The sequence below is a fragment of the Aquarana catesbeiana genome, linkage group LG08 (genome assembly GCF_042186555.1).
Source record: "Aquarana catesbeiana isolate 2022-GZ linkage group LG08, ASM4218655v1, whole genome shotgun sequence".
NCBI lineage: Eukaryota > Metazoa > Chordata > Amphibia > Anura > Ranidae > Aquarana > Aquarana catesbeiana.
Genome location: NC_133331.1, coordinates 53,421,503 through 53,436,766, shown reverse-complemented (window position 1 = coordinate 53,436,766; position 15,264 = coordinate 53,421,503). Strand labels below are relative to the sequence as shown.

Here is a 15,264-nt window from a genome sequence, read left to right as displayed (position 1 = left end):
TCATTTTCTGTGGATCAGTATCATATTGTAGACATTCCAATATCTCCCATGTCATTTATAAAACACAACAAAAAAATGTAATCACGACTGAAAATTCCACTGAAAAAACAAAAAAAACATTGTAAGTGGTATGACCAGTGGTATGCCAGAGACAGCTACCTTCGTTCGTAAGGTGCGCAGTTCATCCATTCCTTCTGTAAAAGTTCTTTTCAGATCATCCAGCTCCTTGATTTTTGCCTGATGAACCTTGGCGGGGACAAAATAAAAAAAAAAAAAAAGTTTTAGCTGAGACAGCCAACAGAAGATTTTAGAGACATCTTTTCACAGACAGATCTGTATGCACTCCAGGCACACAAAGCTGAACCTTCACACAGTCAAGTCAAAAGTTGCTTGGTGGTCCCATAGGGCTCTCAGCTGACTTTACAAAAAACATTAGACGCTTCCTAGATGCATACAGCCAAGCACAGATTGCCTAATTTATAGAATACGTATAGTTATCTATAATCTGTAGACTTCTGTCTTTGTCATATGTAGTGTGTGGCTCACTGCCATGGCACAGAAATCAATTGCCTATTCACTGGTTAGTGAGGCTGGAGGACAGCTGTCACTGCCTCTGGTCTGGGCAGCAGGAAGGGGGAACTTGCTTCCAAGTAGAGAAAAACCCAGTTCCAAGAACTCATGTCTTCTGGCAATTAAGCCATGCCAAATGAAAGCGACAAATACTTGGACAGAAAAATGGGCAAATATTGGAGTGAATTGGGTTGTTTAGAGCTGAACTCCAAGCAAACAATTGGTTAGCATTAAGATCTGTACATTTCATTCAACAATTTCCCTTCCTTTTTTTGCCTGCAAGTCTCACAAAGTAGTAGAGTAAGTGCCCTGTGACGGTCATATGGCTACCAATTTCCCATGTATATGACTGATCACAGCAGCTTGCTTCGTATCTTCAGGGTGACCAATTGTGATACCACTCCATCAGCTTACGTTATCACATCTGCACAACACCAAGTGCATGAATAGATTTCTTTACTTTAATTCTAGCTTGAGTCTGCAGAGAGGAGTCCAATGCTCCTCTGAAAATGCCCTTGCATCTGCCTGCATATCCATTCACACTGTGCACAGTGCCCTGGGCAGCAGGAGAGAAGCACTCGTTACGCATTATTCCTCACCTCCCTTCGCTACTCCCAGCACAGCCCTACCCAGCAAACCACATTTGTTTATTTTAAAGTGATACTAAAGGCTTTTTTTTTTTTTTTTTTAAACAACAAATATATGTTAAACTTACCTGCTATGTGCAATAGTTATGCACAGAGTTGCCCCAATCCTCCACTTTTTCTGGTCCCCCACCGGTGCTCTTGGCTCCTCCCCCTTGATGAGTGCCCCCAAAGCAAGCCACTTGCTATGGGGCACTTCGGCATGCTCGCTCACGAGCCATGCTCTGTATGTCCATAAGACACAAAGGGAGCAAGTGGGGGCCGAGATCCGCTCTAACTGGCTGTGACTGACAGCAGTGGGAGCCAATGTCTCTGAGCCAATGAAGAAGCAGAGAGCTGGGACAGCAGCCACTCTCGTGCACATCCCGGGATCAAGATCAGGCTCAGCTAAGTATTAGGGGGGGCTGTAGGTGAGCTGCATGCTGAAGGTTTTCTACCTTCACGCATACAATGCATAAAGGTTAAAACCCTTCAGGCTGGGTTCACACTAGTGCGAATTGGATGCGGGATTCTCCACATCCAATTCTCACGACAGGAGATTGTGACCGGCTTGCATATCTCCATGGTGGCTGCAAAGCAGCTTGCACAGGGGACCTGTGCGTCTTTGGCTCCGTTTCAGAGCCAAAATTAGGAAACATTTGGCCCCGATTAGTCCCTGAAACAGAGAACAGGGATGCACCAGACCCGTGCTGAGAGACGCATCCAACAGCAGCGTGAATCCAGCCTCTACAACTACTTTAAATAGAAAGATTTGTCAGCCCCGTGCTTGCAGTGGTACTTCTGTTGGGATGGACAAGGCTGTTTGTCCAACTTTTATTACAAATATTTGGTAATAAAATATATATATATATATATATATATATATATATATATATATATATATATATATATACATACACACACACATATACATACACACAATAAAGTCAGGAAGATTTTGGATTTTTACCTCCAGGTTGTCCGTTTTTTCCTGCATCTGTTTCTCTAGCTCCACTTTTGTGACCCGGAGTTTAGCGTCCAATTCATGGGATTTAATTTCCTCTGACTCCTAAAGAGAAATAGGATATACATTAGTAATATGAAACTCATGCTACCTAGTTCAAAAGACATGAAGTTATAACAGCACTGCGACTAATGGATTCCATAAATCACAGATTCTGTACAGTAATGCTTTATCCTCACAGGTGTAAAAATAGAACTATGGCCTCCCAGTAAAAAAAAAAAAAAAAAAAAAAAAAAAAAAAAAAAAGGAAAAAAAATATGAGCTGCAGCACTTAATTATAAGAGCATCTGCACTTACAGTTTTCTCTTAGTTCCCCTGCAAAGCCCCACAAATACGCACTGATCCTGCCAGTGCAGTCCATCTATTGCAACCTCCTGTGATGGGGTGGCAAAGCTGCTGCCCTGCTCCTGAATTCAGAGCAGATTTATCTTTCAAGTAGGCTTTGCCTACTTGCACTACAGCAAGATGAAAAAAAATGTTGCAGGGTGCATAGCTATCAGCATTGTTAGTGCCTCCATTACTGATCCCCCATCCCCTTCACTGTGAGCTGCAGTGTCTGGGAGGGGGAGCGCGTGAGATATAAACGAAGGAAGATTTGTCTCACTCAGACAGGGTAAAGGATGTTTTTTTTGTTAAAGCGGAGCGCCGCCGAAAATTTTTTTTTTTAAAAGTCAGCAGCTACAAATACTGCAGCTGCTGACTTTTAAAACATGGACACTTACCTGTCCAGGGCGCCCGCGATGTCGGCACCCGAGGCTGAACTGTCTCTCCGTCCTCGGGTGCTGCCGCCTCCATCTTCGGTAAGGGAATCAGGAAGTGAAGCCCTGCGGCTTCACTTCCCGGTTCCCTACTGCGCATGCGCGAGTCGCGCAGCGCAATACGGATGGTCCCTGCTGCCTCTGGGACCCGTGTGTTTCCCAGCAGGCAGCGGGGAGGGAGCAGGAAGTGGCGTAAATAACCGCAGATTCTGCGGCTATCTATGCCGGAAGTGGGTACAGATACCTGTAATATACAGGTATCTGTACCCCCCTCCCCCCTGAAAGGTGCCAACTGTGTCACCGGAGGGGGGGAGGAATCTGATGAGTGGAAGTTCCACTTTTGGGTGGAACTCCACTTTAATTAACTTTAGGAGGCTTGTGCATCAGTTACTGGAGTTGTAATTTGTTTAGATTTTCATACAGGAGCCTTTAGTGAAAGGAAATCTCGTCACCTGGGACTTTCCACACATATTCCAGTACATCAGGCAGGATTACACAATGAAAGAGTTTAAGACAAAAACTAAAAATTGTTTTTTGTTGTACCATAAAATCCTTTTCTCTGCGTCCACTGAAGGATACAGTCCTTTGGATCATGATCAATGGGTTATTATTCCACTTACAGGAATAGGATTCTAGATACTGTACCCCCAAAAAAATACTCAATTTGCTGATAGTCAACCCCCCCCTCCCCCAAAAAAAACAAAACAAAAAGGAAAACCGAACACACAGCTTAGTTAGTAGCCGGCAGTAAACGGGAACAACTGAGACATAGGCCCACTCGAAGAAGGTGGGTATGGTGTCCTTCAATGAACGCAGAGGATTTCATGGTAAGTACGAAAATCCCATTTTCTCTTCTATTCATGAAGGCTGCATTCACACCTGAGTGTTTCAAAGTTGTGCGTTTTTACCACCATTTTGTACAGGTCACCAATGTAAAAAGCAGAAAAATGCCTGTAATCTGCATTAAAGAAGCTCATGTTCTTTTTTTGATCTTAGGGAGTTTTGCTTCAGGTGAAAAAACGCTCAGATGTGAACAGGTGCCATTGAAATGAATGGGATTTTGCTTGTCGGGCGTTTTTCACGCGTTTTATCTGGCATTTTACAATGTTTTTATGAGCTGAAAACGCTCAGGCGTGAATGCAGTCTTAAAGATACAGCCAGATCGTTACACTGTGAGCCATAGGATGCCCCAAAGCTGTGCCAGAAACAAAGAGGGTGGGCTCAGAGTTAATCAACTAAACATAATAAAGATCCGCACCCCAGCAGAACTCAAATTACTGCCTGCAAGACCTTATGGCTGAGACCAGCATCCGCACAAGTGGCAATGTCAACTTTGTAGAACTTGGTAAAAATGTGAACAGATGACCACGTAGCCGCCTTGCAAACCTGAGAAACAGAAGTACAGTGATGAAAAGCCCAGGAAGCGCTCAGAGCCCTGGCAGTAAAATTTTTAGGTTCTGACGTCTAAGTGATATGAAAAAAAACTGAGCTGTGTGTATCAGATAGGAGCGTTTGGCCAACAGCAGGAGCCGTCCCCAGGTTGCGTTTTTCTGCAAGTGGCATAACCACCCCTTATTCAAGACAAGGATGCAACTGTATCCTTCAATGAACTGAAGTAAAATAAAATCTTTGTCTGTACCAAATTCTGTCTGACAAACTGGAGGAGAGGTGAAAAGTCACAGATTTGGAAGCTGTAATTCCATCCTTCTGTGGTGGTGTGGAGCTTGAAAGTGATCAAAGAGCCAAGAGGAGCAAGAACAGCACAGGACGGTTGCTACTTGACATTACCTGGAGAAGCAGTGATAGGGAGGCTGTAACACAAACATTTTTGGGCCTTCAGAAATGCAGGTCTGACGTTTCCGGTGAGTGCTGAATCTGATGGGCTTAGGTTAGTAATTTAAAGCGCAGCTGTTGGAATACTATTAGGCTCGGTTCAAGCTGCCGCGACTTAGAATCTGACTTGTGAGATCCCAAGTCGCGTGACATGTGAAATCCCATGTTGGTCAATAAAAGTTGTCCTAATTAGCACTACTGAAGTCACTCTGACTTTAGAAAAGGTTCCTGTACTACTTCAAGGTGACTTCTATCTGACTTGTGCCCATAGACTTTAATGTTAGTCGCCTCCAAGTCAGATCCTCATCTATATTGATTTGGATCCGACATTACAGGCAGATTAAACAGGCATTCCCGGAAAGTCGCTTTGAAAAAATCACATCAAGTCATACTCAAGTCACCAGCAAATCGCCAAGAAGTCGTCTGAGTTGCATGATAAGTCACGTGAATTTCAGGTCGCAGTAGTGTGAACCAAGCCTTACTGTTATTACCCCGGAGTGGGTGGATGAGCTGCAGCTGGAGATCAATAATAGGGATTTGGGTTGACCTGCAAAATCCTTTTCTTGTAGTACTTCACAGGACTTTGGGTATCTTCACCTCCATTATGATAAGATTATGCTGCCGCCTTCAGGCGATTGGGCACTACCAAAAAAAAAAAAAAAAAAGGAGACGACAGGAAGTCCCCCCTCAGGCAACCTCTGCCTGTCAGACAAGGCTTTGGTCTTTAATGAAAGCGATAAACCACAGAGGCAGAGGGGTGGGATCCCCGTGTCCTGTGATGTACACCAAGAAAAGATTTTTACAGGTAAACCAAAAATCCCATTTTCCTTATCCTACAAATAGTATCTCAAATATGGTGAAAACCTCTCCAGCAGGTACAAAGAGTCGAATGCCGCGTACACATGAGCAGACTTTCCGGCGGACTAGGTCCGACGGGATTAGTCCGGCGGACAATCCGATAGTGTGTGGGCTAGTCCGATAGCTTTTTGGGATAAAAATCCGACGGACCTAGAAATAGAACATTTTTCAAATCTGTCCGACAGACTAAAATTGGGAAAACTGTTCATCTGTGTGCTGGTCAGACGGACCAAATATGACGCAAGGGAAGCTATTGGCTACTGGCTATTGAACTTCCTTTTTTAGTCCCGTTTACGTCATCACGTTCAAACTGAACGGACTTATGAACGGACTTAGTCCTATCGTGTGTGGCCTAGTCCATTGGTTCGGAAAGTCCATCGTACCTAGTCAGAAAGTCCGTCGGAAAGACCGTCGGACTTAGTCCGCCGGAAAGTCCACTCGTGTGTACGCGTCACAATACTTCCACACTGCATAACTAAAAGACAAAAGCTTTAGGAACAGATTTAATAGAATTTCAGAATCTTTCCCTGTCAGTCATTTCCATCCCTTCTAATTAAAATACTTCTAAGAGGAGTGAGAATTTTGCTTTTCATGTTCAAGGTACCTGAAAAGATTTCTAAGTCTGTTCTGGTGCTCTGTGAATGTTCAGGAAAAGCTTGCTGGAGGCAACTGAGACGTGTTTGAAGGTAAAACCCATGACATATGATGTCATGCACACTGAGACAATGCTTTTCTCATGTAGCCATTGACTGCCAAGAAATGAAAACTACCCTTTCTTGCAACCATAGCTTTACAGAACCCTTGGCTTTACACCACCAAACCGCACACTCTAAATATGCCCTGGGGCTAACCACCCATTTCTCTGGACAGCTAAACGGCAAGAAACTTCAGATCATCCATGCAGCATGAATATATAGATTCAGTGTGAATAATCAAGATATCATACCTGGTAAGTTTTTATTATCTCCTGGCAATTCCGCCGGACCTGATCTGCCTCCTCTTTAGCTTTGTTTAGTTTTGTTGTTGCATCTCGCAATTTATCTTTGGTTTCCTGTAAAGTGAAAACAGAATTATTTTTTTTGTTTTGATTTGTTTTTTTACACCATTCAAGTGGACCTGTCAATGCCTTGAATGTTTACCCTCCCCCACCTCCATTTAATTAATGATAAGCGCAGTAAGGCCTTAGCTAGTAGCACTTCGTCACATTCAGCTGGATTTTTTTGTAACACTGAAGACATTCTGCAATTTCTCCAAGCCACTCCATCAGTTCTAATGAGTGTCAAGAAGATGCTTCAACATTTATAACCACACAGATAGCATAGACCTTACTCCAATCACCATGGAATGTGTCCAGACAGATGCTGATTGTCCAAGAACAGGATAAGGTGTAATGGTTGTAGAATCACCTCATGAGGCATGAGCAAGGCCACCAATGTCAGGTTGGAACAATCATCCCCAGAACAGGGGTGAGGCCGTCAACACCATCTGTCTTCTACATATATTTAAACCAGTTTTAACCTCTCTATCCCGGTGATTTAACAATTCACACAATCAGCCATGTAAAGTGACATTCTATACCGCTATATGGATTTGTTTTTGAACAAAGCCATGTGATCTCCATATCAGTTCTAAGCATCAACTACTATTTCAGTAAAATAACACACTCTAAGGTTACTCTTGATTTTTTCACCAGCTAGTATGAGGTAATGTCTTGTGTTCTTGATCTCCACTTCATATTGAAAACTCCTGCCTCCAGAACCTTATTTACACCCTTAGGCCTGGTTCACACCTACGCAGGTTGCATATTCCAGGTGCATTTTGCGTTTTTCCGATACAGGTTTTTAATCCATTGAAGTCTATGGAACCAAAAACCAGAAAAAAAAAGTCCCGTGAAGGCAGCTCTGAAGGCAAGAGGGGGTCCAACCCAGTACTAGCAAGGGGTACCGAAAAAAGTGGCTGGTGAGTGTACATCACTGTCCTCTAAGATACCACCACTAACCCAAAGAGAAAAGTTCTCTGGATTCTATATACGATTTACATTCCTGCACATCACTGTCCTCCCAGACTCCTCCACTAACCCAGATAAAAGAGTTCTTCAGGATTCTTTACAGGATATATACTCCCAAACACTATTCTACCACACTTCTCCGCTGACCCAGACAGAGGAGTTCTCTGGATTCTATACAAGATATACATCCCTGTTCATCATCGTCCTCCCAGACTTCTCCACTGTCCGAGATAGGAAAGCTCTCTGGATTCTATACATGATGTACATAATTCCTCCGCACATAACTATCCTCCCAGATTCCTCCACTGACACAGATTGGAAAGATCTCTGGATTCTACAACCCCATTTCCAAAAAAGTTGGGCTGCAGTGTAAAGTCTACATAAAAACAGAATGCAATGACCTAAATTTTATTCACAAAAGAAAACATATCAAAATGTTTAAACTGAGAAAATGTACCATTTTAACCACTTCAAACTCTGCTACAAAACCTATCCAATAAAAAAACAGGCTAAAATGTATTCTGCTACATGTTTCTGATATAAAAAAAAAATCCCAATAAGTGTATATTGATTGGTTTGTGTGAAAGTTATAGCGTCTACAAACTATGGGGTATATACTGGATTTTACTTATTTTTTTATACTACTAATAGTGATGATCAAACGACTTATAATGGAACTGCAATAGTGCGGCAGTCAATCTGACACTAACTGACGCTGAGGGGAACTAACTAACTGCCACTGACATCACCGCTGCCATCAATACAGTGATCAGTGCTAAAGATATACATGATCACTGTTCTAATGACACTGGCTGGGAAGGGGTTAACATCTACGGCGCTCAAGGGGTTAATTATGTGCCTATGTGTAATGCGTGCTTTTTACTCTTTCAGTTTCTCATCCATGGTTTGCAGATGGCTCCCTGTGTACAGAGCTCTGAGGTGCTTAATGTCAACACAGCGCTCTCGGCTGTGAATGTACACAACCAATCAGCAAGTCCTGGCCGAGAATCATTGTCCAGGACTTGCTGACAGACTCCCGCTGTGTACAATCACAGAGAGAGCCAACCAGGGGGCATGCCCTAAACCTGGAAGTAGGCAGCAACGTACCAGTACATCACTCTGCCTAAAGCGGTCACCCATCCGCAGTATAATGCGGTCGGGTGGTCATTAAGTGGTTAAAAAGTAAGAATTTTAAAATTGATGGCATCAACGTGTCTCTAAAAAGGTGGGACAGGGCGACAAAAGCTGGCAAAGTACAACCCTAATTACAAACAGAGTTGGGACAGGGCCATGATTACAGTAGTATAGCATCCCCTCTTCTTTTAACAGCACTCTGTAAACATCTTTTTTTTCACACAAATAGAGCTTTCTTTTGATGGCATTTAATCACCACTGAGTTTTTTTATTTTTTGTGCTATAAATGAAAAAAAGACAGACAATTTTGTAAAAAGGAGCATTTTTCTTCATAAATTTTGACCAAAATGTTTACTTCTACATATCTTTGGTAAAAAATAACCCAAATCAGTGTATATTATTTGGTCTTTGTGAAAATGATAGAGTCCACAAGCTATGGTGCCAATCATTGAAAATTAATCACACCTGATGTACTGATGACCCATTTCATTTCTTGAGGCCCTGAAATGTCAGGAAAGTATAAATACCCCCCAAATGACCCCTTTTTGGAAAGTAGACATTCCCAGGTATTTAGCAAGAGGCATGGTGAGTTTTTTGAAGTAGTAATTTTTTCCCACAATTCTTTGCAATATTTAGTTTTTTTTTTTTCTTTTTTTCACAAAATTGTCATAATAAGAATTTATTTCTCACACAGCATATGCATACTTGCAACTACAACCCAAAATACATTCTGCTACTCCTCCCGAGTATGGCGATACCACGTCTGTGAGACTTTTACACAGCCTGGCCACATACAGAGGCCCAAAATGCAGGGAGCACCGTCAGGTGTTCTAGGGACATAAATTACACATACAATTTCTTGACTACCTCTTACCCTTTTGAAGGCCCTGGAGCACCAGGACAATAAAAAAAAAAAAAAAAAAAAATGCACAAAAAAAATGACCTAATTTTGGAAAGTAAACACCCAAACGTATATTCTATGAGGCATAATAGGTCTTTTGAACATGTGATTTTTTTCCACAAGTTTTTAGAAAATGTGGAAAGAAAATGAAAAACACTTTCTTTAATACAAAGTTGTCAATTTAGAAGATATTTCTAACATAGCAAAAATGACACCCCAAAATAAAATTGAAGATATGTGAATAAAGCAGCGCTAGCGACAATTACCAAATGATAAATATGTTACCGCTGCTGTAAAAAAAAGTACTAATACTTGAAAAATATAAAGCAAAACATATACAGCGCTGGTAAAAAAATATATATATAACCACACCATGAATATACTATATATAAAGTGCTCTGTGCAATATTACTAAACGTAAATCCATGAATAACATAGGTAGTGAATGTTGGTATACAGTGGGTGCAATACACAAATCAGCTGCCACTTGCCAATAAACCACATACATAAAGTGCAAATTTCAATAGATACGCAATCGGTGCTACCCAGTTGCTGGTGAAATAGCGAAATATATATTGTGTACTAACAAAGTTAGAGTAATAAGTGCTGATAAACAATCCTAAATCAATGCCATCAGCTGGGCTACTACACAGGGCTCTTAATAGCAGCCTCACTGGAAAGAAAACAGCATTTCTTCACTCTGTGTTATCAGTCAATCACCATAGATGTTGTAAAGTGATGCCTCTGATGTAGATACAGATATGAATGGCTGATGTTCATAACAGATAGGTCATATACTTGCAGATGTCGACCCAAAAAAAAGAGAAAAGCAATATAGTGAAGTATTGCGGAGCTGCTATTAAGAGCCCTGTGTAGTAGCCCAGCTGATGGCATTGATTTAGGATTGTTTATCAGCACTTATTACTCTAACTTTGTTAGTACACAATATATATTTCACTAGCAATTGGGTAGCATCGATTGCGTATCTATTGAAATTTGCACTTTATGTATGTGGTTTATTGGCAAGTGGCAGCTGATTTGTGTATTGCACCCACTGTATACCAACATTCACTACCTATGTTATTCGTGGATTTACGTTTAGCAATATTGCACAGAGCACTTTATATATAGTATATTCATGGTGTGGTTATATATATATTTTTTTACCAGCGCTGTATATGTTTTGCTTTACATTTCCCAAAATAAAATTGGCTACTTCTCCCGAGTATGGCGATACCACATGTGTGGGACTTTACCACAGCCTGGCCACATACAGAGGCCCAACATGCAGGTAGCACCATCAAGCGTTCTAAGGTCATTCATTTCAAATATAATTTGACTACCGATTACACTTTTGGGAGGCACAGTAGTAGCACCGATGGGCACTTATGTGGCATGGATGTGGCACGGATGAGCACTGATGTGGCACGGATGAGCCATGGATGAGGATAGATGGATGGATACAGATCAGCGCTGTGGGAACTTCACACCCAGCCCATAGCACTGCTGCACTGCCTCCCTCCTCCCCTTGCACACTGTACCGATCAGTGCGAGGAGAGGGGAGGAACTGAACCGGATATGCTCAACTGATCGCTCCGTCACTGTACGGGGAGATCACATGGTAAAGGGCCGCTGTCATTGGCCCTTTACCCAGATCTGTGACGCGCCGGGTCTGGAAGACTCATTCCCGGGTGGGCGCCCTAGGAGGCGCGATTCTGGGAGGACATCATCATGCGTCATCCCAGAGTTATCCAACCACGCTGTAGAAGTCAATCGATCGGTAAGTGGTTAAAGGGATTGCAAAGCTTTATATTTTTCCCCCATTAAATTAATAAACATGTTATGTTACTTACCTGCTCTGTGCAGTGGTTTTGCACAGAGTGGCCCAGATTCCTCTCTTCTCGGGCCCCACGCCCATGCTCCTGGGCCCCCCCCCCCCCCCCTGTCGGATGTCCCCACAGCAAGCAGCTTGCTATGGGGGAACCCGAGCTGAGCCACGCCGCTGCTGTGTGTGTCTATTCACGTACAGAGCTGCAGCTCTGCCCCGCCCTCTCAGTCTCCAGAGTGGCTTACAACCTTTGATTGACAGCAACAGGAGCCAATAGCCAATCAGGAGTACAAGTCCCTGGAGAGGCAAGGCTCTCGTGGATATCACTGGATCGAGAGGGGGCTTGGGTAAGTATTAGGGGTGGGGGGGCTGCACACAGAAGGTTTTTTTACCTTCATGCACAGAATGCATGAAGGAAAAAACCTTGTGCCTTTACAACCACTTTAAGTCCTGTAAGTTGTGTGGTGGGGCCCCCTGGATCGGACTTGTTTTTCAAACACATCCCACAAATGCTCAATTGGATTAAGATCTGGAGGGCAAGTAAACACCTCAAACACGTAGTTTTTTTCCATTTCTCCTGTGGTCCAGTTCTGATGCTCATGTGCCCATTATATGCGCTTTTGGCTTTGGATACAGATCAGCATGGGCACCCTGACTGGTCTTCAGCTACGCAGTCCCATATGCAACAAACTGGAATGCAATGTGTGTGCCGACAGCTTTCTATCAGAACCAGCATTAACTTTTTCATCATTTTGAGCTACAGTAGCTCTTCAATTGGATCGGACTACACAGGCCAGACTTTGCTCCTCACGTGCTTCAATCAGCCTTGGCCGCCGATGGCCCAGTATTTTTTTCGACGGTTTTTCTTCTTTGGACTACTTTTGGTCAGTCCTGAAAACTGCAGACTGGGAACATTCCACAAGAGTTGAATTTTGGAGATGCTCTGACCCAGTCTTCTAGCCATTACAGTTTTGCACAAATCCTTACACTGGCCGCCTAATACCCCGTTTCCCCGAAAAGAAGACCTAGCATCATTTTCGGGGATGGCTGCAATATAAGCCCTACCCCGAACATAAGCCCAAGTTAAAGTCGTCGTAAATACATGTAATGCGTTTTGTAAAAGGATTATATAATGTGCAGTGTGTCTCTTTTTGTAACTTTACTGTGGAAAAGACCTCACTTGCAGCTCACGTGACCGGCCGGAGATCTTCTCCTCTCCTTCCGGCCGACGTGAGCGCCCTCTTCCTCTGCAGTGCTCAAAGCGGGGGAAGAAGAGCTACGGTGGGTAACTGTGCTTTCTATCATGCTTTAAAGGATCATGATATTTATTTTTTCTTTTTGGGGTTAAAACCACTTTAAGATAGTCAGGACTGTATTTGAATAAATGTATATTGTTGTACATACCGTAAATAAATAAGACATGCCCTGAAAATAAGCCCTAGTGTGTTTTTTGTAGCCAATAAGAACCGATCTTATTTTTGGGGAAATGCGGTATATCCTACCCATTTTCAGATGCCATTGGAAGTAGATAATTAATGTTAGCTATTTTACCTGTCAGTGGTAATGTTATAGCTGATTAGTGTACATTACTGTACATCACCATCCACCCAGACTCCTCCACTGGCCCAGATAGGAAACAATTCTATACAGGACAAACATCCCCACACATTGCTGTCCTCCCAGATTCGTCCACTGACCCAAATAGAGTTCTAGGGATTCTTTACAGAATAAAAATGCTGCACATTAACTTCCTCCCAGACTCCTCCACTAACCTTGTGCGCATCCAGCTCTGTTTTAAGTTTGTTATGAGCCCACTTCACTTTGATGGCATATGAATTAACCTCTTCTTTAAGCTTCTCGATGTCACGGCTCTGTCTGCTAGTTTCATTTTCCTAGATTAAAAAGAAAAAAATAGGTAAATCAAAGCTTTTGGACCCCCCCTGGAAAGCGATTTAACTTCTTGGTAAAGTAGCTTAAGTAAGCTGTGGATTTAGAATAGACGGGTGTTATATAATTAGTTCTAATTTACAAAAATCAAAGACTAATTGATGGCAGAAAAAGACAGAGCTCTTCCTACTCAGCCGATAATACTTACACTAAGTGGAATAATTAGTCTTTTTAAAGTTCCCATTTGAATATAATCTGCTTAATATATATGAGGCCTAAAATAAAGCCTCCAAAAATCGAGGAGCCAGATCCAAAAAGTTAGCAACAACATAACTTTTGATTTGATGTATGCAGACCTCACCCTCCTACAGAATGCATACATACTGTACTGATTATATATATATATATTTATATTATGTATACTGTATATAGTGTGTACAGTGGGGAAATTATTTGATCCCCTGCAGATTTTGGAAGTTTGCCCACTTACAAAGAAATGAAGGGTCTATGATTTTTATCATAGGTGTATTTTAAATGATAGAGACAGAATATCACCCAAAAATCCAGAAAAAACATGATACAAATGTTATAAATGGAGTTGCAGTTCAGTGAGTAAAATAAGTAATTGATCCCCAAGCAAAACGTGACTTAGTACTTGGTAGAGGAACCCTTGTTGACAAGCACAGAGGTAAGATGTTTCTTGTAGTAGGTTTGTACACATCGCAGGAGGGTTTTTGGTCTACTCTTCTTTACAGATCTTCTCTAAATCCTTATGGTTTCTTGGCTGTCGCTTGGCAACTTGATGTTTCAGCTCCCTCCTGTAGGATTAAGGTCTGGAGATTGACTAGGTCACTCCATGACCTTAATGTGCTTCTTCTTGAGCCACTTCTTTGTTGCCTTGGCAGTGTGTTTTGGGTCATTGTCCTGCTGGAAAACCCATCCACGACCCATCTTCTGTGTTCTGGCTGAGGGAAGGAAGTTCCAATCCAAGATTTTATAATACACGGCCCCGCCCATTGGCCCCTCAATGCGGCAAAGGTAGCCTGTACCTTTAGCAGAGAAACAGCCCTAAAGCATAATGTTTCCACCTGCGTGCTTGTCTGTAGGGATGGTGTTCTTAGGATCATAGTCAGTATTTGTCTTCCTCCAGTCGAGTTAATGCCAAATTGCACAATTTTGGTCTCATCTGACCACAGCACTTTGTCCCAATCCTTCTCTGAAAGATTTAGAGGTTCATGGCAAACTTCAGATGGGCCTGTACATGTGCCTTCTTGAGGAGGAGGACCTTGCGGGCACTGCAGGATTTCTATCCATCTTATGTTTCCGTTCTAAGGATACCCATTGTTCTGAGGAGGGCAGCAAGACCACAGGCATTTTACTTTCTATCCAGAGGGTTGGCTGCACCACCTACCTATAGACTAAGCCCCAAAGCGCAGTAGATTGTGTTGGATTTCTATCTATGGCAGCGTATTGTGTTACCAATGTTTTGTTTGGTGACTGTGGTCCCAACTGCCTTGAAATCATTCACAAGCTCCTCCTGTGTAGTTCTGGGCTGATCCCTCACTTTTCTCATAATCATCCTTACCCCATGAGGCGAAATCTTTCATTTGCAAATAAATCGCTCCAACAGTTGTCTGCTTCTCACCAAGCTTTTTGCTGATGGTCTTGAAGCACATTCTAGCCTTGTGCAGGTCTACAATGTTGTCCCTGACGTCCTTTGACAGCACTTTGGTCTTGCCCATTATGGTGAAGTTTGAATGAAAAGAAACATTCTGTGGACAAGTGTCTTTTATACACATAACGAGTTGCCTTTAGGAGGACCTTCTTAAATTGACAGGAC

The 15,264-nt window shown here is 42.5% G+C and overlaps 1 protein-coding gene across 1 annotated transcript in view; it reads right to left on the bottom strand.

Moving 5' to 3' along the window:
- CCDC186 (coiled-coil domain containing 186) overlaps positions 1-15,264 on the bottom strand; it is a 127,695-nt gene that overhangs the window by 55,147 nt on the left and 57,284 nt on the right. The window contains exons 6-9 of the mRNA XM_073595853.1: positions 13,310-13,429; positions 6,613-6,717; positions 2,164-2,262; positions 160-246 (exon numbers count right to left, since the gene is read on the bottom strand). Of these exons, the coding sequence (XP_073451954.1) occupies positions 160-246; positions 2,164-2,262; positions 6,613-6,717; positions 13,310-13,429 (411 nt within the window). The remainder of the gene's footprint in view (positions 1-159; positions 247-2,163; positions 2,263-6,612; positions 6,718-13,309; positions 13,430-15,264) is intronic.